The sequence below is a fragment of the Pomacea canaliculata genome, linkage group LG9, assembly GCF_003073045.1.
Source record: "Pomacea canaliculata isolate SZHN2017 linkage group LG9, ASM307304v1, whole genome shotgun sequence".
Lineage (NCBI taxonomy): Eukaryota > Metazoa > Mollusca > Gastropoda > Architaenioglossa > Ampullariidae > Pomacea > Pomacea canaliculata.
Window position 1 is genome coordinate 25,818,104 of NC_037598.1, and position 27,142 is coordinate 25,845,245.

Here is a 27,142-nt window from a genome sequence, read left to right on the forward strand (position 1 = left end):
CTGTATGCTTTTAGTATATCCATCCAGAAGCTTTTTGCATTAATATACATGTAGTGGCAAACTGCAGGGCCCAGTTTGTCCAAATAACCTATTATTTTATGTGTAGACAGAAGATTTTTTTCCAGTTGTGGTTACTTTTCTTTATTTTCTGCAGCCATGATAATTTTAACGCATTCATATAAGTTTTAACATCAGGTATGCCCATGCCTCCAGCCTGGATATTTTTCTATTAATTATATCATTTTTTTCCATTCCATACAAACCTAAAGATAGATTTCTGTATGTCATTTATAACAAAGTCTGGAGGGTTAGGTAGTAGTAACCAAAGGTGTACTAGTTTTGATAAAATTAAGGACTTATAAGTATTGCTACTCTCCCTAATGGAGTTAATTAACTGTCTCTTTAATCATATTTTGTACAACATTCTTATTTTAGCAAGCTTGCTATCGTAGTTTAATTTTATACAGTCTTTTACGTACGGTCTTTTCTTTTTTTTTTTTTTGATAATTGTTTCCATTTTTTCAGGCAAATACCTCAATCTCAAAAGATAGTATCGTGGTTGAAAAGACTGAACAAGACCAAACATAAAAGCGTAACACACGAACAAAGCGATTGTTGATTGGCTGTTTGTCTATAAATAGCCAGTGACGCGAGAGAATCCCCCGGCAATTCCGAAAAGGACGAGAGGTCACTGTCTTGACCCATTTCTTAACTAAGCAAGCAGCTGAGTCCGCTCATGCACACCGACTTGGATTCTCGCCAACGACGAACTCAGCTGAGTCAAGCTGAAATTTAAGTTCGCTTGTGCACATCAGCCCAGAGTTTATGGCGAGAGCTAACTCGACCTCTCTTTCAATCTCGTCGACACTCGTTGGTCCACCGGCAAACTACTGAAAGCGGAATAACTAGTATGCTCGTAGAACTTCGTGATTTGCTGTCAGCTTCCATTTCTTGTCTTATACCTCCTTCCTTGTCTTATACCTCCTTCCTTGTCTTCTACATTCTTCCTTGTCCGTGGCCGTCCAACTGAAATAATGACATTGAAGATTATTTCCTCCTGTGTGCAGTAGTCACGGGATTACAGAGGACTGGCGGTGAACATACTCCTCCTCCCTCAACAGGAACATTCTGTCTCGGGACAGCCATCTAATTAATATCCGTGTGTGATATTGTGTCGTTAGTGTTGGTGTTTATCTCCCCTTGCCTGTAACAGTCGTGCTGTGGCGCCACTGAACACAGCCCCACACCGCCCGCGGTCCCCGTGTCTTTATCTACCTGCCACAGGTGTGTCGTGACCCCGCGTTCGTAACTCGTGCAGACCTCGCAACTGCCGCACCTTCCACTCATCACACGTCAACTTCCCTCAACATATCTTACTCCTGGGTTTGTGGCAGATGACTGAGGAAGTGTACAACCAATGAGACTCCCGTTGCCGGGACTGTCGACGACACAAGAGATCGATGATTGGGAAAGGAGAGATTGCGTGACAAAAGCTCAGAGCAAGTCAAGTGAGGCGATTGGAGGGGCGCTACGACCCACATTCTCCGCCTCCCGTCCTCGGGCCTGTACCTGGCGGTGACTCATAAAACAAAATCGCGGGGATAGGGAGTCTGGCCCAATGTGAACAGCCCCACCCCAGCCACCGTGGATTATACACAAGTCAACAGTGTTGTGGTCTGTCATCAGTTGACGCCGACAACCTCAGCCTCCCTATCGACCATTGTTGTTGGCGCAACACCACAACCACACGACAGCCATGTTTACAGGGAGAACGCCCACAGACAGCGAGCAGGCAGGTCAGTAATTCCTGTTGTCTTGAGTAAGTGTACAAATATGTTTTTGTGTGTGTCTGCTGTCACCTGTCACTTGCCGGACTGACTGACACTAGCCCTATAGTCTGTGTGTGTGTGATGGATGTTTACACAGCCTGGTGACACAGGGAGGTCGCAGGAATTCGCTGCTTTGGTGGCTTGAATGTCAATAAACAGACTGCGTACAGTGTACACTTGGAGAAAAGCTTTGGTTGTGGTGTAAGTGTTAATAATTACAGTGTGTCTAGCATTAATTTCAATAATTACACAGCCAGCAATCATGTGCGTGGACACACCCACAAAATATCGTCTGATTCGTAGCATGTTGGTGTGTGTTTATGTGTGTTTATGTGTGTTTATGTGTCTGTGTATGTGTACGTTTGCTGGCTGCGTAGTCGCTTATTTCTTACAGTCCTTATCGGAACCATTAGTCTGTGGGGTTTAAAAAGACATTTACTTGGCTCAGAATATGAGACATTGTAGGTACAGAGCCATAAAATGTCCCCAGTTGCTCTACTTGTCCGACAGGTCCATGATAGCATTACATCCGCCATGTCCCCACCACTGTACCCGTAATGACATCTCTGCTGCGCCAATAAACAGTTTCAAAAGTCATTAAACCACGATCAAGCATTTAAACCAAACCTCAAAGACCACCGAGGGTTTACAGCCAGTGGGACGAGTGGTTGCGTGCTTGTCGTCACTCAGGGACTGGAGCTGCCCTCCACACCACGGTCGCTGCCGCCACAGGTAGACGGCGTGGGTGAGAGACAGATGACTCCACACCTCAATCACATCTCCTCTCGCCTCTCAGGTGTTTGATGAGCATTTGGCGGACACGTTGCCTGCAAAGTTAGTTGAGGACAATGAGTCGTCAGAAACACAGCCTCGTCAATCTTGTTATTTCTTGTAAACAGTTCTTTATAAGGTAGATTGTCAGCTGTTATTCTATTCCAGTCTTCATTTTATGTAGACATCCTTGTTTTCTGTATCATTTATCATACTTAGTACCTTTACTTGTCACTACAGTTGTTTTCAGTTTCTTCCTGGCTAACAACAAACATTTATTGTAATGCGTGAAATTCTGGTCAATCTCCACGATCTCTCCTACAGTAACTTCACAATCCATCTCTCAATCGGTTTTGTCAGTGGCCTTAACTTGATGTCAAGTGTTGTGGACTTATTTGATGTTAAGTGCTGTGGACTTATTTGATGTTAAGTGTTGTGGACTTATTTGATGTCAAGTGTTGTGGACTTATTTGATGTGAAGTGTTGTGGACTTATTTGATGTCAAGTGTTGTGGACTTATTTGATGTCAAGTGTTGTGGACTTATTTGATGTGAAGTGTTGTGGACTTATTTGATGTCAAGTGTTGTGGACTTATTTGATGTTAAGTGCTGTGGACTTATTTGATGTTAAGTGTTGTGGACTTATTTGATGTCAAGTGTTGTGGACTTATTTGATGTGAAGTGTTGTGGACTTATTTGATGTCAAGTGTTGTGGACTTATTTGATGTGAAGTGTTGTGGACTTATTTGATGTTAAGTGTTGTGGACTTATTTGATGTCAAGTGTTGTGGACTTATTTGATGTGAAGTGTTGTGGACTTATTTGATGTCAAGTGTTGTGGACTTATTTGATGTTAAGTGCTGTGGACTTATTTGATGTTAAGTGTTGTGGACTTATTTGATGTTAAGTGTTGTGGACTTATTTGATGTTAAGTGTTGTGGACTATTGTTATACCTTCTCAGTGCCTGCCAGTCCCAGACTTTGATGACACTGTGCTCCTGTCTCCAGGGCTTTGCATTCTCAACAGCACCGTCCGCCTCCCCATCAGTTCTTGGTTGATGCAGTTTGCTTGTGTTTGTTGCTTCTTTTTTTTTTTTCTTTTTGGTGTATTTTTTTTATAGTGTCATCTGTCTGCTGACGCTTATGTTTCTTGTCTGGTTGGTGATCGTGTCGTTTGTACAGTGTGCATCCATTCCTGGAATATAAACTTCACAATGTCTACCACGTCCAGCGGGGATTCCTACCACGGCGATGAATGAAGTTGTTCTCGTTGTCTCGCTCCTCGCCCGATTACACTGGCATTGTTTTCCCTCGTTTTTGATCATTTTGATGCGATGTCCTCTGTGTTTCATCCTCAGCAGTTCCTTCGATCATTAAACAAATAATACAGACATGTCGGGTGTAGAAATAATTCTACGCTTGCGCTGGGAGGGGTAGGGGTGCATTGTTTATCTTTCACAAACCAGTATTGATTGATCCTTGTTATCTTTTTGTATTTGAAATTGGTATTTCCCCTCTCTCTCTCCTCCCATAGTTTCAGTAGCAAGTGTACACTCATTGTTTACTGGCTTTGCTTTCTGTGCAGCAACACACCCGACTGATGTGGAAAGACTGACTATGATGTCATCAAATTCTTCTAGAATGAGACATGGGGAGGAGAGAAGGTAACGAGCTTGTGGAGATACAAAACATCGCGGGAAGGAAATAATCTTCTAGAGTTTTCTCATCTTTCTTTCGCCAGCATCGTGCATGTGCAAGACTCCGCTTCCGTCCTCATCCGACAGTCGTGGTGCAGGGCGCCTTCAGACCCTGACACTAGCAAGTGCCTTCTGTCTGTCCATGGTCACTGAGGCAATGAGTCATCTGGGGTGTGTGAGTGGCTTGCTGGTACTAGTGGTTGCTGTCCTCAGTGCCCCTGGGCTGGTGGGGGGCCAGGAGGTGTGTTCATCACGAGGCCTGGAGTGGAAGCCAGCGGCGCGAGTCCGCTTTGGTCTCATCGTCAGCCTGCGCAAGGCGGACCGCATGGGCTGCGGCATCATCTCCGAGGAGGCCCTCCAGCTGTACATCGCCACACAGTGGGTGCTGGAGAAACTCAACAAAGACAACGGAAGTTACATCCCCGGGGTGCAGTTTGGTGAGTAAATGAGCGTGTGACGACACGTGAATGATGATTGTTGACAAGTGCACTTTGCCAGTGTTTGTGAAGTTAAAAATAAGTGAACGTTGGTCGCAACATTTCTAAGACATTCGTTCTGCCCTCCCCCTACCCCTATCCCCGTCACCTGACCTCTTGACCTATGCCCTGGGAAATCCCCGAGACACAAAGTGCTGACCCTGAGTTTCCCTGTCAACAAAACTGACGTCAGTAACCACCGGAAGCATGGTGACGTCAGCAGGTCGGGCCACGTAGGGGTCACGAGGGTCAGTTTACAGCTAACTCTCACAACTCATTGGTCTGTAGAAAACGTCCTTGACACCAAACAGGTACACAAGAAAGAACTCCCCTCACCTCACCTCACCTCACCTCACCTCACTAGTGGCCCCACAGTGAGGTACAGAGATTTGTCTCCCCTTGTCATACAAACTACATTCCTTCTGTGTTGCTCACAGTGTGAGCACAACTCAACATTCCTCGATGATATGCCATGCATGCATATACACCATACAACAACCAGCATACAACATATTACATACATACTACAACTTACATACAACATATTATAGCATACATAAAACACAACATAAACGTATTACAGCATACAGCATATTACATACATAATACAACTTACATACAACATATTACAGCATACATAAAACACAACATAATACACCATAAACGTATTACAGCATACAACATATATTACAAAAATACTACAACACAATGTATTGCAGCATACAATATATATATAATGTTAGAAACATAATACAACATAATGCCACCTATTACAGCATGCACACAGAAAACATTGCAACATACAGTGTACAGACAACATACTGCATAATACACCATGCACACGTAATGCAACACACATGTAATGTACCGAGAACATACTATATAGTACAATGTAAATGCATACACATAAATACAAACATTATGCAACATACATAACAACAGGTATAATACAACAGACATACAGCAAACACACGTGTGTATTCAACAGCCTTCCTCCAGAAGGATATGGTGTGATATATACAAGGATAATATGGTGTGGTATTTACAAGGATGACATGGCGTGGTATCTATAAAGGTGATATGGTGTGGTATATACAAGGATGATGTGGTGATATATACAAGGATGATATGGTGTGGTATCTATAAAGGTGATATGGTGTGGTACTTACAAGGGTGGTGTGGTATGGTATTAACAAGTTTATACATGTAAGTAAAAAGCCACAGATAAAGACCTAACTGTTTGGAGCATGTTTGGAGCACCATTGTAGTGTGGTGTGATAATTTCACTACAGTGTGACTACAAGCTGATGTGTGATCACCTCTAGGCAGACTCAAAGCAGAAGCTGATGATATAAATACAGTGGTACCTCGACATACGAGTTTAATTCGTTCCGTAACCTTGCTCGTATGTCAAATTGCTCGTATCTCAAAACAATTTTCCCCATTGAAATTCATTGAAATGCCATTAATCCGTTCCAGCTCCCAAAACACCACCTCAGTTGTTTTTGTTAAGTGTTTTTGAATAAGAAAAAGTGTATTTACAAGAAGAAACATTTATTTATGAATAACGAATACATATTCTATAAAAACATATTAAATTCTTCGTTTGTGGAAGTGTGTGGGATCTGCTTCAGCAAATCACCGTAAATCGCTCGTGCCTTCTCACACATGATGCTTTGTGTTAAGGTTCCTCCTTGAAGCTGCTTCTCTGTCACCCACACAGTCAATAGTTTCTCCATCTTTTCATGGAGAGAAGTCCGGAGCTTAGAAATTATTGTAACGCCCTTAGCTGGCGTTGTACCCTTTATCAACTCCTGTTTAAGCTCAGAACATATCATTGATGTGCTACACCCGTACATCCTCGCCAAGTCAATTACTCGCACACCTTGCTCGTGTTTTTCTACGATTTCGCGATTTAATTCAATAGACATCATCTTAATTCTTCTTCGGACTCATGGTTACAAAAATAAATGTGATAATGTTTTGTAAATGTACAAAAAGCAAAAAACGCGAACCCAACTTATCAAAAATGCTTCGAAAACGAGGGAAACAAGCACACAACACAGACTGAGGTCTAGTCTGAGGTGGGAGAAACTGTTAGACGCTGCACACGACCCCAACATCCGCCCCGCATGTTGGGGTCGTGTGCAGCGGTGTAGTGTGCGATTCCTCGTATCTCAAATCTTGCTCTTATCTCGAAGCAAAATATCGCTCGCTCGGCGGCTCGTATCTCAAAACACTCGTATGTCAGGGCACTCGTATGTCGAGGTACCACTGTAATACAAAACACATTTCACAGAGAAGAATGTGCGATTATCCAAAGTATTTTAATGAGAAAAATATTAGTTGTAATAATAAAACGCATTGTTGCAATACTCCTAAGTCTGACCATGCCTTAGCAGCAACAGAAGAAAATTAATGTTAATGGCAATAGTTGTTGAGGCTGTTATCATGTTATGTTACATTCTGCTGTGGTAATGGCGATATGGAGGTGTCATGCTACATTCTGTCTGTATAATTCGTGGTAATGGCAATATGGAGGTGTCGTGCTACATTCTGTCTGTATAATTTGTGGTAATGGCAATATGGAGGTGTCGTGCTACATTCTGTCTGTATAATTCGTGGTAATGGCGATATGGAGGTGTCATGCTACATTCTGTCTGTATAATTTGTGGTAATGGCAATATGGAGGTGTCGTGCTACATTCTGTCTGTATAATTTGTGGTAATGGCAATATGGAGGTGTCGTGCTACATTCTGTCTGTATAATTTGTGGTAATGGCAATATGGAGGTGTCGTGCTACATTCTGTCTGTATAATTCGTGGTAATGGCGATATGGAGGTGTCATGCTACATTCTGTCTGTATAATTTGTGGTAATGGCAATATGGAGGTGTCGTGCTACATTCTGTCTGTATAAATCGGGGTAATGGCGATATTGAGTTGTTATCATGTTATATTACATTCTGTCTGTACAATATTCGGGGGCCCAATGTATGAAGCGTGACAAGGGTGCAGGTCCGGAACTGTCAAACACCATGGTGTATCGCTGATGGCAGATCGCAGGGTCTGAAATGTTTTCTCTCTTCTCCACCTTGAGTAACAGGGAAAGTGCTGCCCACCCGTTTCTGTGTCTGACGGGCTGTAGCCAGTGAGGCGGCACGTTTTGCCAGAACCCGGATGTTTCTCTTTGTCCTGCTGTAGGTCACAAGCGTCTCTCGACATTATGTTCACGGACTTGGCAGGTTATGACATTTTCCACATAGCAATCCGAGAACGAAAGGTCTAAAGTCAATGTAGTGTCATGTCACGATCATAGCAAAACAAGTTTACGCCACATGCTGGGGGCTGACAGTGTGACAGGGAGACTGAAACAGGACACAGCCTTCATACAGGTCCCACAGTGACCCTACATGTATTACAGGAGGGCCCCACAATCAAGACACGAAGATGAGACCATGGAGACACAGAGAGGGGAGATCACACTGCGGGTGTACATTCTGAAACACCGCCAGGGCGTCTTGTTACAGGGCCACTGGGCCACATCCTCCCTCTCATCCGCTTTTCTTATTTTAGCAGCTACCCAAGGCACTCCCCCACACCCACCCCACTACTACGCAACTGTAATGTCAGTGCCCGCCGTCACCTGTGGTGTCTTGTGTCATGTGTCACATGCGCTGAGTCTTGTGTTGACGTGCAGCGGTGCGTGAAGGCGAGAGTTGCTGGCTTTCTTACAGTCAGCCAAGCGTGGTATCCTTGGCAACCCCTTTACAATTTCCCTTTCACCTGCCCTTCCTTGCACCTGTGAAAACTTTGCATCTCATTTACAGACTAATACGTTATTTATTACCTGTCCTCAGTGACCTGAGCAGGTCCTGGGTAGACCTTCACCTATAACCTTTTACGTGACGTATACACCTGGGTGGGATAGGTGAGATATATCTGTCACAACTCGTTTGTGATGTGTACATCTGACATCAGCCGTCGCCTCCATGGTGTGTAGCAGTCCTATCAGCCCTCTAGACAGTGTTCCTACCACCACCTCGACCACACAGCAGCTTGTAGCCGCGAGTGTCGGTGTCGGTGTACATGAGGCATCATGTCTCTGGGTGGATGGCAGAGGAGTAGTCGTCAGGAAAACTGCTTACATTCTAGGAGTGTTTTCAAAGCTGTTCGCTGGCTGTGCACGTGACCTCAGGGCGCGAGTGTAACACGTGGAACAGCTGACAACTTCATTCACAATGGATGCCGTCCACCCGAGGTGTCGCCAGCGTCCTGCCTCGCGCAGTCAATCAATAGGTGTTCACGTGCAGTGGCGCCCCCCTTGTTGCACACCAAGTGCACTCACCGCAGCTCCACCTGGTGTCGCCATGAACTGTGTGTACGTGCAAACAAGGGGCAATAACTTGTGAAACACGTACTGCGTGTGTTCAGCAACCACGAACGGTAACTCGCTAATGGCGACCTCGGACATTCTCTCCCCTGACTCAGTCTTCACATGTAGGGCGACCTCTGGAGTCGCGTTACTACCGGTCATGATCCACAATCGTTTGTCTTCAAATAGAATCCAATCCTTGGGGGGGGGGTGTTTGTTGTTTTCTTGTGTTTTTTTTATTTTCGTTTTTGTTTTGTTTTTTATATCAGAGTGGTAACAGTACACGCTAGCCAGAAACTGTAGATAATATTTAATAATTCTCAGAGAGCAGCAGATGAAGACAAACAACAAACAGTCTGCTGTCCTCCTGCTGTAAACAGTGAGGTTGATGTAGGTGTATTGATGACACAGACCACGTGACCAAGTGTGTGCTGGCCCTGACTGTCAGCTGATGTGTTGTACTTCGCCGACTGTGGCTGCAGCTTGTCTGACGAGTGTGGGAACGAGTCCGGCGATGACAGATGGTTGATGCTTGATTATCTGAGTTTAGTGTAAACAGCCTCCAGGCTACAGGCGGCTGATTGCGCTGTGAGATGTGGATCCGGGTAACATTACGGGTGTTAGTGGTCTTTCCTTTTCTACTGTTTGTGATGTGGAGGGTGGGTGCTCTTCCTGTCAAACCCGAGACTCAGTTCACAGCATGAGTCGTGTTCATCTCACACAGGTCACAGTGCTTCACTTGTCTGATGCCATTCACAGCGATATGACTGTGGCTTATGTCCCACTCCACTCACATTAATAATGTCAGAAACGTGAACCTGACCTTTGACCTCTGCAGTCTCTTTCTCGGGTACAGTGCAGCTGGCTGTAGATCTGTGAAACAATAATACTCAGTTTGACAGTAATACTTGTACACAACTGTAGCTCTGTGTAGTTGTTATTTCGATGCTAGTATTCATACGATTGTAGTTCTGTTGGCGTGTATCTGCCGTGTATACTTGTATAGATCATGTTTTCTTTGTCTGAGCGGTTGTAACTGTGTTTGCTATGAGGTATGTATGTATGTGCTTTTGTTTATTGAATTATTATTATTATTTGCAAGTGAGTTTGTGTTCTAAGTGTAAGTCGTAAAGGGTTGCAGTTTGAAACATACTCTAGTCTGTAGATATGACAGTATCTACCACAGTTGTTGGCTGCTTGCGGGATTTCTTTGACCTTTTGACCTGTTAGTGACCAGAACGTGTGATGTTATTTGACCTGTTGGTTGTCTGCAGCCACTTGCCATATGTTTGACAACGGACTATGTGTTGTCGTGGTTTAGAGAGCATTTAGTGGTTAGGTCTGAAAAGTTTTGACCAACCCTGTGAAAGTTTTAACTCCTTGGGTTGCAAGCTGCCGGCTGCTTGTGTGACTGATGACATCACAGGTTTTAAACTGTTGTCTTGCTGTCTGAAGTTTTGAGCCTGTGAGGTGGATGTCATTAAAGATAGGCGAGAAAAGATTTTAACCTGTGATTTCAACAATGGATGGTGTCTGTCACAGGCTTTGATTTGCTGGACGACTGCAGGTCCCCCACGCGCGCCATGCAATACGCCCTCGACTACATGGACATCTACAACCGCTGCGGCGACAACCAGTACAACACCACGCTGCGACTAGGTACGTCAGGTGCTTGGGCAAGTGAACACACGTGCACAACTCACATAGTGCACGTGTATAAACTACATGTAAACTGCATAACCCTGACCTCTGTACACGTCGCCTATAATCAAGACAAAAATACCAACCCGTATACAAGATCCACCCGTTTAAAACTCGCAGAACCTATGTATACACTCATGCTTACAGATGGACAAACATACAGACAGACAGACAGACAGACATACAAGGTGGATGTCAAGGGCTGCATACGACTATGTCCACGGTCCCGAATGTAAGATGTAGCTGAGCCTCAGATCTCGTGCAGGTCTCGTGGGTCCATCACGGAGCTCGACGGCGGAGGAAGTTGCAGATGCCATGCGGGGGTTTTCCGCCCCCATCATCAGTCCCGCCGCCACAGTCGCCACACTGACCACCGGGGACATCAGCCACCCCAACTTCTTCCGCACTGTGCCCTCCGACAGGCTGCAGCTGGCCGTGAGTACAGAGTGGTGTCCCTTTCTTCACGATACTGCGATACAGCTGTCATCAGAGCTGTAGCTGTCTAGTGCTTTTAGTCCAGCTGCAAACGAAATTCCACTAAAACTACGACATTGTGTCCTTTATCGTTATTTTCATCATGTCCACTATTTTACAGAGCTAGTGATGTTTGCCGTTTGGTAAGACGGTATGGCCATCACACGGGGAGCTTCTATCTACATGCTAAACTATTAGGACAAGACAGGTAGCCACAGGTGGACGGACGGATGGAGGTCACTTAGTACAGCGCAGTAGCAATCACACACTAAAGGGCAGTCACTTTCGTGGGCAGGCCATCATCCAGATCCTCAAGCAACTGAGCTGGAGCTTCGTTGCGCTGGTGTACACCGATGACGTGTACGGGACGACCGGAAGCCGCATGCTGCAGGAAATGGCGGTCCGCGAGCGCATCTGCATCAACACCAGCATCGTCATCACCAGCGACCCCGCCGTGATGACGTCCGTCGTCAGCCAGCTCATCGGCGTCCGGGCGCGAGCCAAGGACCAGTCGCTGGCGGTGGTGTACATCGGCGCCAAGGACAAGGCCGAGAACCTCGTCTTCAACCTCAAGAGTCAGAGGGTCGGTGAGATAGCTACTCTACTCAAGTCAAATCATTGGTCGCAACTAAATGATAATGGAGATCATTTATGTACATACTTGTGTATATATTTATGTTGGTTTGAACAAGTCATGACAGAAGGTGATTTGATAAAAGTTTTAGAGTAAGAGGATTACAAAAATCTCGTCTGCGAAACATCTGAAAGACGTCTGCAAACATGCCACGCCCGAGGACGAGCCGAGGGAAGAGACGACAGAATCTGTTGATCTTACTGTTTAGCTATACTCTATTTATCTTTTTATGTATCTTTGTCTCTCTCTCTCTCCTTGTGTCTCTTTCCTTCTGTGTGTCTGTGTGTGAGTGAAGGACAACTGTAGCTGTCGGCACATACACTGTACGCCAAGTGTTGTTGACATTAAATCTTGTTAAGAACGTTAACTCTTGACCAACTGGCTCACAAACTGTCCGCAGGCTCTTGGCTTCCACTTCATCTTCTCCGACAGCGTCAGCACCAACCTCGACGTCTTCAAGAGCGGACAGTTGCCCAACACCAACATGAACCTGGCAGTTGGCAGCCTGACACTTGCTCCCTCTAGCGTCACTCTCAGGGACTTTGAAGACTACCTCAACCGGAAATACACCAGCGTTCATAACGGGAGCGACAACGACACCATCATTGCATCCTACTTAAAGGTGGGCGCTGTACATATGAATCGCTATATCTATACACGGCTATATCTATATATACTGGGCTATATAAAACAAACGCCGGCGTTTGTTTTATATAGCCCAGTATATATAGATATATATAGATATAGATATACACGGCTATATATATGTATGTGGATATACAGCCGCAAGGATGATGTTCGACGATAAGCGATTGTCAAGCACCTGCAGCAAACCTACCTGTGCTACCTGTGCAGGTGTCTGGGTGGACGTGGCCGCTGCAGTCAGTGTCTCAGGTGTCGTTCGTGCCGCTGGCTGTGGGAGCTATCTACGCCCTGGCGGAAGCCACGCGCCTGACGCACCAGGAGGTCTGTGGCAACGACCGCGGCGTCTGCGCCGCCATGGTAACCGCTGTGGCAGAGGGCGCTGTGCTGCGCTACATGAAGAACCTCTCAGTAAGTCGCGTCTCGCCTCAGTGATCATCTCACCTCAGTGAGTCTTCTATCATCTCACTATCCATCATCTCACCTCAGTGAGTCGCTGTGTCTGTGCCATGTTTACCGTACCGCAGACGATCATTACTGATGATGATGATGTTGTTGTGGGGGGAGAAAGGGACGCAACCAGTCTCTATCATAGTGACGTTATGTCCCTTGGTCTGATCTGGTCGTTAGAGAAACGTTGTGAACATCATGATGTAATATTTATTTTTCGTCGGATTATTTTTGTCAAAATTAATATTATAGTTTTTATTACTTAGATACTGGTAAGTCTGAGCGCGCAAAGCCTTATCAGTGAAGGGAAGATGCCTTTGACTATCCTTCTATAACTCCCGAAGACAGTGTTCATCAGGGATACCTGGCGATGTGTGCAGGTGAATTTTAGTGCCATGAATGCTGACGTGGCTCCCCAAGAGTTCCGGAGAATCGGTTACATCCTCGAGTTTGATGAAAATGGCGATGTCGTTCCCAGCGGAGAATTTCCTGATTATGTTGTGTATTCCTACAACAACGAGCTCCCCCAGCCAGTAAGTTTGACATTACATTATTACAGCACGCACCCCGGTAATGTACTCTTATACAACATGCACTCCAGTACTTATACAACATGTACTACAGTACAACATGCACTCCTATACATGCACCCCGGTAATGTACTCTTATACAACATGTACTCATGTACTTATACAACATGCACTCAAGTACAACATGCACTCCTATACATGCACGCGGTAAGCATGCACTCCAGCATCAACTGTTATACACACTCCAGTCCCAGCATGCACTAGCGCAACATGAACGTTGGGCAAACGGGGCTTTGTGCCTTCTGTACACTGACACTGACAGGCTGGTGACACCTTGTTTGTACACGTGACAGTAGATTGGCAGAGAGGATGTCATAGACGAGAAAGAAAGTCACGTGACTTACAAGAAGGGAAGATCTATGTATAACATGAGTGGAATTGTAATCATGTTGCCATGGACGCTGCTGACGTGAACTCCACTTGTCCTGCAGTTACTCAAGGTGGGCAACTACACAGGTGGCAAGCTGTCGCTGGACACGTCTCAGGTGAAAATGCTGACCACCTACAGCCAGGTAGTTCAGCGGGTGCAAACGTCAGTCTGTGCGGGGGAGTGTGTTGAGTGTGCCGACAACGGAAAGATACCTGTGGCTCACCTCAACGGGTCAGCAGTCATCGTCGGCGTCTTCTCCGTCCACGTGCGCCAGGGAGACTCGCCCTTCAAGGTAAACTGTCTTCTATCTGTCAGTCTGTGTGTCAGTGAGTTCACTGTGTCTGTCAGTCTGTGTGTCAGTGTGTTCACTGTGTCTGTCAGTCTGTGTCAGTGAGTTCACTGTCTGTCAGTCTGTGTGTCAGTGAGTTCACTGTGTCTGTCAGTCTGTGTGTCAGTGAGTTCACTGTGTCTGTCAGTCTGTGTGTCAGTGAGTTCACTGTGTCTGTCAGTCTGTGTGTCAGTGAGTTCACTGTCTGTCAGTCTGTGTGTAGCAGTGAAGTGTCCCGCCTTTTGATGTGTGTGTACCTGCGAGATGTCCTATGTTGGTGTGTGTGGTACGTACACCTGTAAACTCATAAGCTGTCCATATTGTCGTATGTAAACATGAACAGAAAAAACAGCTTGTTAACTCTCGGTGTGTTGTGTTGTTTTGTGTTGTCCTGTGGTCCGTTGTGATGCTGTGTGATGTGTGATGCTGTGCTGTGCTCCATTGTGATGTCGTGTGATGTGTGATGCTGTGCTGTGCTCCGTTGTGATGCTGTGTGATGTGTGATGTGTGATGCTGTGCTGTGCAGTGCGGCCACTACAGGAACGTGTCCATCGACCCCATCGTGCTGCAGGCCTTCCTACACAGCGTGCAGCAGCTGCGGGCCTCCACTGGAGTCGACTTTGGAGCCGTGGCCTTTGACGACTGCTACAGCCCACTGCGCATCAACACCATCCTCTCCACCTACCTCTCCCAGCACGTGACTGAAGAGCAGGTGAGAATCGAGGGATCTCTCTGCCAGCAGATCCCAGGGCGAGACTTTCTTTCATTTTAGTCGGTTGTTCCAGAACACTGCCTCACATGCGCTGCCTCGCATATTTCTTTCAGAACATTGCCCAACATCCTTGTTCCAGAATGCTTTCATACACACGTTTCTTTCACCTTTCTTTCAGAAGACTTCAAGAACAATTGTCTTTTTCACAATATTTAGTAATAAACTTGGAGACTAACCTTTTTCTCAGAAGAAGTAAAAAGCAATACATTTCACTACTTCCAAAACATCCCCCCTCCCTAAATATGCTATTAGCCACTCGCTGAACACCGTTCACCAAACTTCGTCAATAATCTCTTCAAGAACACTTCTCAGAAAACATCATTAAACAGTTCTAGAACAGACCAACCTCTTCCATAACCTCTCTCAGAGCTTTCCCCGCAAGCTTTGTTAATGAAGTGTGTGGTTGTCTCCATCCTCCATCTTGTCCTCTTGTCAGTGCGGCTTCAGTGTCTGCGTGGATCCAGACCAGGTGGTCGGCGTCATCGGCAGTCTGTCCAGCGGCTCCACCATGGCCGTGGCCGACTTCTTCACACCTTTGCGGGTCCCTGTCATCTCCTACGCCGCCTCCTCGCCCGACTTCGACGACAAAGTCAACTTCCCCTTCTTCCTGCGGACTGTGCCCAGTGATGATGAGCAGGCCAAGGCCATGGCAGCGGTCAGTAGTGTGTAGCATGTGTCACAGTCCGGGAGTCTGATGATTGATGACGACTGGATGATTGGTTGTTCACCTCCTCTGTATCACGTGATCATAACCCCTGTCATTCTACCTTAGTATAGTCGTTGTGCTGTCTGTGGATGTCTATCTATGGCGGAATCGTGTCTGTAGGTTATTGAGGAGATGGGCTGGAGCTACGTGGGCCTGCTGTATGTCAACAACAACTACGGCACCAAGGGGGCCTTGGCCTTCCAGCGGACGGCCGCCGCGCGCGGCATCTGTGTGGCTGACCCTGTCATCATCTCGGAAAACCCCAGCAGCGTGGATGAGAAGGACCTGTACGACGCCTTCATTGCACTCATCGAGAAAAATGTCAAGGTACGAACTCACTGAGGAAACAACACCGAGGGTCAATCAGTCATTGAGAACATTTTCCAGGCTCAGCCTGTCATGATGACAAGAATGTAGATGTAGAAATAATGAAATGAACCGTCAGGATATCAATAATCATGGAGAGTGTGTGCAGGTTGTCGTCTTTTTCGGCATCGACACGCGCATGGCGGACTTCCTGCGGCTGGTGGAGTCACGTGGTGAGTTTGGTCGTCTGCTGTTCCTGGCCAGCGAGGAGTGGGCCAGCAAAGACGACGTCCTCAACGCCGGACCCAAGGCAGCGAGAGGATCCATCACCATCAAGGTCAGTGACAACAGCAGTTAGTTGCCATGGGAGCAGACTTTCTTCTGGTGAAACCTGAAAATATGCACCGCTCTCTTCTTCCTGTATTCCCATGTGTAATGTCTCTTGTAATTTAATGTAATGGTGTAATCTGTGAATGACACAAAGCAGTCTGAGCAAAAGTTTGTGGAAATGTTCTATATTAACTATTATTAGTAGTAGTAGTATTAAATGTCTAAATGATTTCATGTCTAATTTCAAATACATTCTCTCCACCGCCTTGCTTGCTACTTTCATGTATAGTTCGTACACGGTCTTCATGATGTCGTTAGAGTTTGGTTTTGACACGGCTGGTGCTTCATATTGCTGTCAGAATGTTCGATATTAATATTCCTACAAAATCGTTTGTCTGGGTACTCTCCGTGAAGTCATGCTGAACGCTCTTTACATTTTTGCATTTTTTCAAGTGAATCTGAATTACTGGTGAAACTCAAGAATTATTTTGCTGTTTTTACTGACCTCGAGTGAGCTTCCAGAAACGAAAGGCAAAAGACATTAGTAGTGTCAGTTCTATGACCTGAAACTCGTCATCTCCTCGGCTAAACCTGACCTGAAACTAATCGTACACCTAGCTTTGCACTGTGAAGTATATCATCTCCTCAGTTTCTCACTAAGAAAGTCGTAATCTCTTCACAGGTCAACAATGTCGACACCAACCCTCAGGATGAGGACTTGCTCCGGAAGGAGCTGCTGCAGAAGGTTCCCAGTAGGGACGACCCCAACCCCTGGTTTTCCGAGTTCTGGCAAAACTTCTTCGACTGCAACATCCCAGGCGGCTTCAACAATGTCTTCTCCAAGGACTGCAACCCGACAACCAGACTGTCGAGTACAGAGGTGCGCTCCCCTATACAGCGGCGGCGTTAGGGGGTGGCAAATGGGGCGGCCGCCCCAGGCCCCGCTCTCAAAGGGGCCCCGCGCTTTAGCCCCGAGGTCATCTTTATGACATATTGCCAGCTGTGTTAAACAAGTTGTGACAAAAACATTGACGCTCAGAAAACACTTCTAAGTTTTAATTAAGCAAATTATTGAACCCATATCTTCACGTTAACCCCGACAATAACAACAAGCAGTTTATTAAGTTATCGTCACCATATTATTTCGCTTTAAGAAAAAACCGCTACAGCCAAAAACGGTGGGAAAGGTTACCAACAATTAAAACACTAAATTCATTCGTTACTTCGCGAAATATATCCAGCCTATCTAACTGTATATAAATCAGTGCTTCCGGCATCACATTAATAGGGATGTTGATACACGTACTCCATTACCCCGGCCCCGCGCGGATGGTCGGCCCCAGGCCCCGCGTGTTCCTAACGGTTCCTAACGCCGCCTCTGGCCCTATAGATATAGACAGGGTGAACCACTCACGTTCTCTGCCCACAAGGCAGTGGGACTCGTTGACTATTTACTCGTCATGTTAAAAAGTTGTTTATTTTATTTAATTCACAGTGACAGTGCTTTTATTGATCCTTGCGGAAATTAAATACTTACAGTGCTCGTCGTTAATAAAATACATAAACATCTCCAAATCATTCTAAAAGCAACAAAGGATAACACTGACAAGTAACGATAAATGACAATGCTGACAAACCAGTAACAGCTGATGACAATACTCACAAACCAGAAACAACGGATGACAATACAAACCAGTAACAACAAACATCAAACCGTTATATCAGGGGTCACACGTCCACTCCTCAGAGAGCTGTTAAAGGTGTTAAAGGCAATAACAAGACAGGGGAACATAAGGTAATCATCGGAATACAGCGTACATCCGGGACACATCATTATCATCATCATCATCGGTGGAGAGCGTGACGTCACTGACGTGTGACGTGTTGCAGGTCGCGAGACTCCTGTCGGACCAGCGCGTGAAGCACGTGATGAACGCCGTCAGTGCCCTGGGCTGGGGGCTGCACGCTGCCAAGGACGAGTTCTGTGAGGACAAGTTCCCTTGCTCCTTCCTCAGGAACGCCAAGTATGCAACAAAGGTAGGCAACTCTGTGTGTGAGCGAGAGAGCGAGACAACTCCGCTGTCTAGTACTTATTTTATTTTAAAGAAGACTCGGATGGTGAAACCCAGGCTGGTCGAATCATTTTCAGATGTGTTCGCCCCTCTGTTTGCAGGTGTTGGACAGCATCAAGTCGCAGGTGGTCACAGTTCACTCCCTTAAAGAAAGTGTCTTTGACGACCGTGGCAACGGTGACATCGGCTTCAGCCTCTTCAACATCCAGAAGGATGACTTAGGCTACACCTACAAACTAGTGAGCCACTTTCTTTTGTACCTTTTAACACAGTGCAAAGTCATCCGTGCCAGGTCACGTGACAGGACTAAATACACAGAATACACAGAAGGATTTCTTTCGCTGGAAGATTTTTTTTTTTAAAATTTAATTTGAAAAGCATCAGAAGTGATCGACAAGGCAAGTGAACTGAGAATTAACTTTGCTTTAATGACTCCATCTCATCACAGCTAGAACAAGTGAGCCACACCCAACAGTGTAGCAGTTGTATCACGGGTGGGCTCCGACATTCTGCAACTTGACAGTTGTGTCACAGGTGAGCTCCTATACTTTGCCACAACGATTATGTCACAGGTGGGCTCCTATATTCCGAAGCAAGGGCTGCAGCTGCAGAAGGAGGACTTGCGGTTCTACACGGAAACCGGAAGAGAGACGAGTCAGGTGGATGCGCAGTGCTCGGGTACATTGTGCGATCATTGCCCTCAGCAGCTCACCGCCTCCTCCCCCGCACCCCAGGACCAGACAGACAAGGGAGAGCACATGCAGATGGCCATTCTCGTCATCCTCGCTCTGCTGCTCGTCGTCTGCCTCCTTCTCGTCTGCGGCCTCGCTTTGAGCTGCGCGTACTTCCGGCGGAAAGTGCAGGGTAAGATCAAAAGACAGATTTTATCATCTCGCTTCTCATTTTCCTCTTCCCTCTCCTCACACATTTCAACCACGTGGTTACCTTTATTGGCCAGAGAAAGTGAACGAGAGACGGTGGAACCTCTCCAGTTTGATGCACTTGACTATGAGAAAACCGACCTGACCGAGCGACCTGACCTCCAGGCTGGTGGTGCCACACAGACTCACACTGGTAACTGAAGAATAAAACCCACAGCAACGGTCATCTCAGGTGTTCACTTCTACTTTCGCTCAGCGATGCTCTTTCAGTAGTGACTAGTGCCATGCTCAGGACTGACCCATCATGTTCATGGTTGACTTTTGACCCTATTCAGCCTAGGTCATGTGACGTTTGTAGTGAACCTCTGACCCTGTTCCACCTTGTTCTTTGGTGTCACGTGATCTGCAGGCCTCACCAAGCAGCTGCAGGAGCAGAAGAGCGAGCCGGTGTACCACGCGGTGCAGGAGCGACAGGTGTACGGCAACGTGATGGGGGACATGACCAGCGTGCCGCTGCCACAACCACAACCACAGTACCGCCACGACGACATCCGCTTCGTCAACAGCCGCTCCAACAGCCCGGCAGACACGCTGGACGGTCGTTACAACCCGGCCTTCACCCCGGACGGTTATCATCGCGTGAGTAACTTTGAACGGGTTGGTGATGTCCATCCTGTGTGTGTGTAAGAGTGTGTGTGTGTGAGGGAGAGAGTGTGTGTGAGTGTGTGTGTTTGCTTGCTTGTCTATATGCGAAGAATCAGCGCCAGTTGACTCTTGACGTCACTGCTCAGTCTTCACAGGCACTGATGACGCAGAGGTCAGTCGCGCCCAGCGACCACAACGCCACGACGACGACACCCGCACCTGGCACCGCACCCGAGCTGCCCGTCCGACAGAGCAGCATGGCATCGGTCACGCGGGTCAAGGGCCCCACCGCCAGTGAGTCCGAGATGTCACAGCATCCCTACGATGAGATGAACTCCACGGCCTCGGAAAACGCCTTTCAGTCTGGAGTAGCCTCCCCTGCGAGAACCACCCGAGTCCCAACGTTCCCGATGACCTTTCAGAACCTAGAAGCCATCCCCCTGCAAGTTATGGGCCCTGCCAACACCCCGGATTATCGCCAGACTACCCCTCCGGACTATCGCCAGCAGCTAGAGAGCCCGCAGTATCACCATCAGCAGGTCCTCATTGGAAATCACAGAAGCCCACCCCGTCAGGGTTCAGAGGTCAACTCTATCCAGTATTTCCAGATGACGCCGACTGGGCAGCTGGAGGAGATGGAGGGAGATGAAGGCGGAGAGATTATGGTAGACACCTACATGCTGCCATCCCAACCAGGGATGCAACCTGGGCAAGGGACACAACATCTACAGGTCTTCCGCAGGCAGAGTTTGTCCCCCGTGTCGTACAGCGAATCATCTAGAAGCCTTCTCCTGAACCCAGACGCTCGAGACTTGCTGCTTCAGCAGCTGTTAGTGGAGAAGCTGGCACAGTTGCAGCAACAGCAGAACGGAACGCCTGGAGCATCAGGCACCCCCTCCTCCAGCAACGATGCCGCCCACCCCGGGTGCCCCACACAGCGCCCTCCTCAGCACCAGTTCCCGCCCTCACGCAGCGAGCTACAGCAGCAGGAGAGTGTGGGGGCCAGCACGCTGTACCCCTCCTCCAGCTCCTGCAGCAGCGACAGACCGCAGCATCAGCAGCAACCTAACGCCCTCTACACGTCGTCCTCCAACAGTCGATCGTTCTCTGAAGCCTCGAGTGACAGCACTCCTGGCCACCAGGTGGCGTCATCGTCACCCAAAGAATCGCCCTACACCATTCTACCCGACGTGCACTTCGCGCGCCTCCAGGACCAGCAGTCGGTCGCGCGGCCGAGCGCTTGGCCAGCGAGTGGTGGCTCCGACAGCGGTAGAAGCAGTGGTAGAAGCAGAAGCAGCGGCTTGACCTTTGCCATCTCGGAGCCAGCCACACCGCACTGGACGCTGGGATCCGCGGACTCGCTGTCAGACAACACAGACCAGCCATGGGAAGGTCTGCAGAAACCACCGCCTCAGGCCGTGGAGAACCTTCCGCAAAACCAACTCCAGCAGCAGCAGCAGCAGCAGCAGCAGGATCACGAGCTGCAGCGACAACGCACGCAGACAGAGCTCCACAAGCCGGAGGAGCAGACGCCAGTGTCCGAATATCTGGGACTCCACGTCTCCACAGTCTGACGAGGGTCGTGGTGTTCTTGTATGCCACAGTGTCCGGCTCCAGGACAACTTGCTGACGACGCCAACAATGTCTGATACACACGTTCCTTGTAGCACACAGCTGTGATGACAATCAGTAACTTGGCTAACACTCGTCACAACACTTCACTCGTCACTTGTCACTTGGGAAACACGTTTTCAACAAACGGAGAACTACGTGACAAGCTGTCGTCCTCAACATCTGGCAGGAGTATGTAGAGTGAGCTATTGTGCTCGCAAGCTCGTGCAGACTGTGACGTCAGCAATGTACACCAGTGCTCGGCTATACATCTGCTGTTAGCGTGCTGACAAACGAGACAAGCTTGTTCTGAGTGTCACAAATACTTAGAGACGTGCGGAGGATGTATCTACTATTAGAGACCTACACAAATGTTATAATACTCTGCGTTGGAGGAGGGAATCTCAGGTTTTGCAACTGAATTTTGTCGTCTGGCCCTGTGACTGTGGACAAGACATAACCATGGCCAGGCTGTGGGACTGTTTGAATGGTTGTGCTGCTGGGGCAGCAATCTGCACACGGCCCAAACAGAGGTCAAAGGTGTTTGCACGATGCACACATGACTGACCTTTGGTCAACATGCAAATATCCGAGTGCTTTCAAGTTTTCTTGTTACTAGAGACAATGAACATTAGTGAAATAGTTCATGGCGCCAGGCAAGTAACCTCTTGCAGTCTTTCTCAGAGGTCACATGACTGTTGTTCTACACGTGTATGCTGCACACGTGACATATCTACACAGTTCCATCCACGAGAACATTCCAGAAGCACAAGAGTTCTGTCCACGAGACTGGGATGCGGTCCTTCTGCTCGCACCTACAAGATAAAAACTCCGCCTGTCGGTGTTTCCTGTGTTCGTTGTTATGTTTGCTTTAGTTTGTCGTTTGTTGACATGTTTATAGCCTGGTGATAAACACGACAAAGCTGTTTCTACGATCACATGTCACATGTCACTCAAATAATTATGAATGTTAATGTTTTCACCTTTGTGGAGCATTGATCTCCGCTCAAGAGGAAGCTTGGAGGATATTCCCATGTGTATCTGTGTTCTTTCTTTCTCTCTGTGTTTCATGCATGGTCAGTTCTGGTTTAACTGTCCACAAAAGATGCAAAGTCGTGGCCATGGAATCGCAGATGAAGTTGGTAATTCAAGCCGAACTTTTTGTCTCGGCAAAATCATTGTCTTTGACTTTTATTATCAGTGCCTACCTTGACAGCTTCAGAGGCTGGAACTTTCTGTCCATCTATGATGCAAACATGAATCAATAGCATTATGACAAAAGTATGATGAACTCCAAAGAAATGTTAGTTCATCGGCACCTGCCATGGACCTTACCTTACAGTCTACTATATTTATGCAATAAAAGCCAAGCTATATTGTAACTGCTACATTTTACAGTTCTAACGGACATTGTATGCATCATTGGCCTGCGTAGGTTGTCCTCCAGGTAGCGGTGGTTGTGGGGGGATGCCTTATGGGAAGACTATGGCGTCAGTCCATGTCTGTACAGCCGTCCAAGATGTTTGATGAGAGATTTCCACCTGTGTTTTCCCAGCCATGACCACTGCATGACGAGTGCCCTTAACTTTAGAGAAAACTTTGATATATGCATTTGAAATGATTGACCGTGTGGCTGTCTGCTACACAAAGCGAGCTTGGCGCAGAGATTTTGTTCCGAGTGGACTACAGAACTTTTTTGTCTGTTTGTTCAGTTGCCTGGAGGGACAGAAATCCGACTCAATATCGCAAACTTGCTCCTGTGTCCGAGCTACCTATGGCCCGAATGTAACAAACACTTGACAGTCACAAACCCTCGGCTGATAAACGTCCTTTATTTAAAAATTACAATAAGGTGAACTTCAAGAAATAGTGAATGACAGAGGTCACTGGAGTCGCTAATGTTCACTGCTGAGTGTGACAGTTAGTGTAAAGTGTAGGCGGTAAAACAAAGAGGATGGCCGGCTGTAGGTGTTTTGTAGCGGCATCACTTTGATCCTTCGTTGACGAAGATGGTGCACCCGCATCTCAATTACCATCCACAGCAAATAAAGTCTTCGTCATGTCCTAAGTGCATCATTCCTCGCCCTCGTTAAACGTGCAGAGCTACTCGAGCTGAAATCACGAAAGCTTGCAGCCGTCTGCTTTCTCTTGGGAAACCTAGAACATTTCGCTAGAAATATTTCTCCTGCATCCGACTCCTTGCAAATAGTAAGAGGCAGGCAGACCCGGGGGTTGTGGGATGGGGGACAACTCTGTGACGCCACAGACCTCAACCTTGCCAACCAGTTCCATTAGTTCTCTACTTCCCGCCTTTCCGCTTGTTTTCTCGGAGTTTCCCGTGGTATCTCGGAGTTTCTCGTGGGATCTCGGAGTTTCCCGTGGTATCTCAGACTGGAGTCGTAGTTCTGTCTCCCTCCACGCGACGGATTTAACAGTTTATGCAAATGTTGTCATAGCTTTTTCTCCGTCCGCAAGGGTGAACTGTCTAGTTTTCTACACTTCAATATTTTTCTAGTTTTCCGTCTTCAGAAAGCACAAATAACAGCGTAGAGAATTGTGGGAAGTGCAGTTACATGAAATGTGCAGGACACCCGACATCTGCTTTTTATCCTTGTTGTTTCATTATCATTATTGTAATTATTGTGATAATCGCAGTAGTGTTGTTGTTTTCACTTTAATGTTTATTTTTCTGTTGTATCCAGTAACCGAGATGTCTGTAAAGGTTTGACAATAGTTTGCTTTGACATGTCGGCCATGGATCTCACTGCACTGGATCTCACTGCACTGGATCTCTGCTTTCTGTAACAGGATATACTGTATGTTACAAATGTTTTGCAATTGGAAACCCATGCAATTAGAGCCACAATAATGTCAACACACAGTCAGTATGTAATGTAGACTTGTGTAAAGATAAACCAAAGTTAGACGAGAGATCATTGACCATGACATGTCACGTGACAGGCGAGAGACTGAGAACAAATCTCTGTCTCTCAATTTAATGTCGCACACATTGACAGAGCAGTTCGCTTCTTTTTAAAATGTCTATTTTAGGAAGTAAATGTCAAGTTGTTGAAGAAAATGTGTTGGGTAATCTGTAAAACTATTTTGCTACCAGTGCGAAGGAGTTAGGATGCAGAGCACGAGCTTCATGTTGTTGTGTAGGTGGCTTCACTTTATCAATCACCGTCCACGACGACTGCGGCCTTCCACGTGATGAACTGTCAGACACTTCTGGACAAGCTAGCGGCCATTTTGTACACGCCTTCACTACTTGGGGCAAAATGTGTATGCATTCTTCTTCCTGCCATCCTTGACATCCACAGTCGTCACTGTCGTTGGTGTTACTTTGTTGTGCATGTCTAATGAAAACATTGAAATATTTTGTGATGTTGTAGTGATGACACTGAGCATCAGACAACGGATGTTGTAGAGGTGTGTGACATGTTGGTTTGTATTTTACACTCGGTTCCTGTCTGGTTCACGTGTGGTTCACTCATTCTCTCAATTTGATGTTCGCCGTGTGTTGTGCCATAATCGCACACACTCTCTAGACGGACTGCGCAGCTGCGGAAGTGCTCAATAAATCTCTAGAATAAGAAAGCAAACTCCTCCAATAGTCCGCAGTTTTACTGCGTTGCCATGGCGACTGGGCAGCGGGTAAGTGAGGGCTGAGTAAGAACTAATATCACGTCAATTGGTTCCGTGAAACAGCTTAAGGGTGGGGAACGGGTGGGGAACGGGTGGGGAACGGGTGGGGAGGAAGGCAGACTAGAAATGTCTTCACCAATCAGTGGCAAGAGAGAACACACCAACAGACAAAGATAGATTGAGGGAAATACAGATGAAGCTGGCACTGCCACCAGAAGACCTGCAAGTCAGCTAAGAAGTAGAAATCATTATTTTAACAAGAGCGCAGACATCTTGGCAACACGTCAGCAGTGATGTCTACTAGCAATCACGGAAGAAAGAACGGAGGGAGACACATAGAACGAAAGAAAAACAAAGGAAAGGAGAAAGGAATAAACGAAAGAGAGAAAGTAATAATACTTCTGTGAAGACGTTTTAAGACAAGGAGGTGCCAGAGTTGCCAGGAAGAGATGGCTGCTGGTCCTCCAGTCAGTCTGTTGCCCACGCGCATGGCAATGGCGGTCGCAGCTGTTTGTTTGCTCAGCCATAACGATCGTGGCCTGCCATCACTTGATTCTCTCACACTGCTCCCAGCATGCTTTGCGCATTGACGTCTGCTTGGTGCCGGTGCACCCAGTCAAGCGGTGTGACGACGGTCTACGACAACTACCACCAGGCCTGCATCACCACCGCCCTCTAAACAACTTCTTCTCTTTGTTACTTACTCTTACTAGACAAACACATTGTGGAGTGTGTGTGTGTGACCTATGACCTGGTGTTTCTGATGAAGACAGACATGACGCACGTGTAGCTACAGTCACACCATGTGAATAACTCGGGCTAACCCAGTGTCTGTCATGACACAATAGTCCACACTGTGTATGTTGGACATGACTATCATCGTAAACCACCCTGTCAGACTTGTCCTTCTGTCTGCAGGGTGTATACAAGTCGTTGTGTGCAGCAGGCAGGTCTCTCCACACCTGAGTGCACACCTCTCCACACCTGAGTGCACACCTGACCCTCCACACACGTGACCATGAAGTGTGCATCACATACACAAACATCATCGCCTTCACCAGCTGCAGAGCATAATCAGTCCTTCTTTCCTTTCAATCCTGACTTTAAGGTCAATATTGAGAGACTTCACCTGATTATTGTCTGATTAATTAACTTTCATAATATTCTGCTGTGTCAGACAGCTTCAGTGTTCTCGTGCGCGCTTCTCTTGGTGTGACTTGAATCACAGGTGCGCAGGTGTATACACAGCGTTTGTGTGTGTGAGAGAGAGACAGACAGAGAGAGAGAGAGACAGAGAGGTGAAGACAATATATTACGACAGTTGAGCAATGCACATAATATTTACATGATGCACATAATATTTACATGATGCACATAATATTTTCAACAAAACTACTTGACCTTGTGTATAAAGATGAATATTTTGCCTTTAAGAAATATTACTTATACTTTTCAGAAAGTCTTTTTGAACACTGGCCTGAATGATGAATGTGTGTGTGCGTGTGTGTGTGTGCGTGTGTGTGTGTGTGTTCATTACCGTGTGAGCAGCTTGACGTGTCCTACAAGTACTTACCTTTGTTGAGTATGCTCACAGGTGTGTCGTCACGTGATGTTTGTACAGTTGTACAGGTCCCTAACCTCTGTTCATGTCCATGCTCACCTTTACCCAAATAACTAATTGCTGTAATTACATGTTACTGTTGGACAGTTAATCGGAAGTGATTGATTTTTTGATTAACGGAAAGTTAATTAAAACTGTTTTGTTTAATGATTAATATCTGACACAGTGACATATCACGTGTACAACTGATTGTAGTAATAAACTGAGCTTAAACACT

At 46.7% G+C, this 27,142-nt stretch overlaps 1 protein-coding gene across 1 annotated transcript; it reads left to right on the plus strand.

Annotated features, from left to right (window-relative positions):
- Positions 1 to 1,062: 1,062 nt before the first annotated feature.
- Positions 1,063 to 27,142, plus strand: LOC112571791. Its single transcript, XM_025251079.1, has 19 exons — positions 1,063 to 1,796; positions 4,184 to 4,732; positions 10,687 to 10,803; positions 11,111 to 11,280; positions 11,615 to 11,902; positions 12,354 to 12,575; positions 12,809 to 13,006; positions 13,426 to 13,578; positions 14,067 to 14,297; positions 14,860 to 15,045; positions 15,542 to 15,760; positions 15,932 to 16,138; positions 16,287 to 16,454; positions 17,130 to 17,327; positions 18,338 to 18,484; positions 18,621 to 18,758; positions 19,092 to 19,383; positions 19,810 to 20,039; positions 20,192 to 27,142. The coding sequence occupies exons 2-19, from the start codon at positions 4,348 to 4,350 to the stop codon at positions 21,617 to 21,619; spliced, it is 4,977 nt and encodes a 1,658-aa protein (XP_025106864.1). The 5' UTR covers positions 1,063 to 1,796; positions 4,184 to 4,347; the 3' UTR covers positions 21,620 to 27,142.

What these genes read in the sequence shown, in the direction of transcription:
- LOC112571791 (XM_025251079.1), top strand. Translation starts at nt 4,348, where the DNA reads ATGTGCAAGACTCCGCTTCCGTCCTCATCCGACAGTCGTGGTGCAGGG. An exon ending in ACAACGAGCTCCCCCAGCCA is followed by an intron (nt 13,579 to 14,066) that starts GTAAGTTTGACA and finishes CTTGTCCTGCAG; the next exon opens with TTACTCAAGGTGGGCAACTA. An exon ending in AGGGAGACTCGCCCTTCAAG is followed by an intron (nt 14,298 to 14,859) that starts GTAAACTGTCTT and finishes TGTGCTGTGCAG; the next exon opens with TGCGGCCACTACAGGAACGT.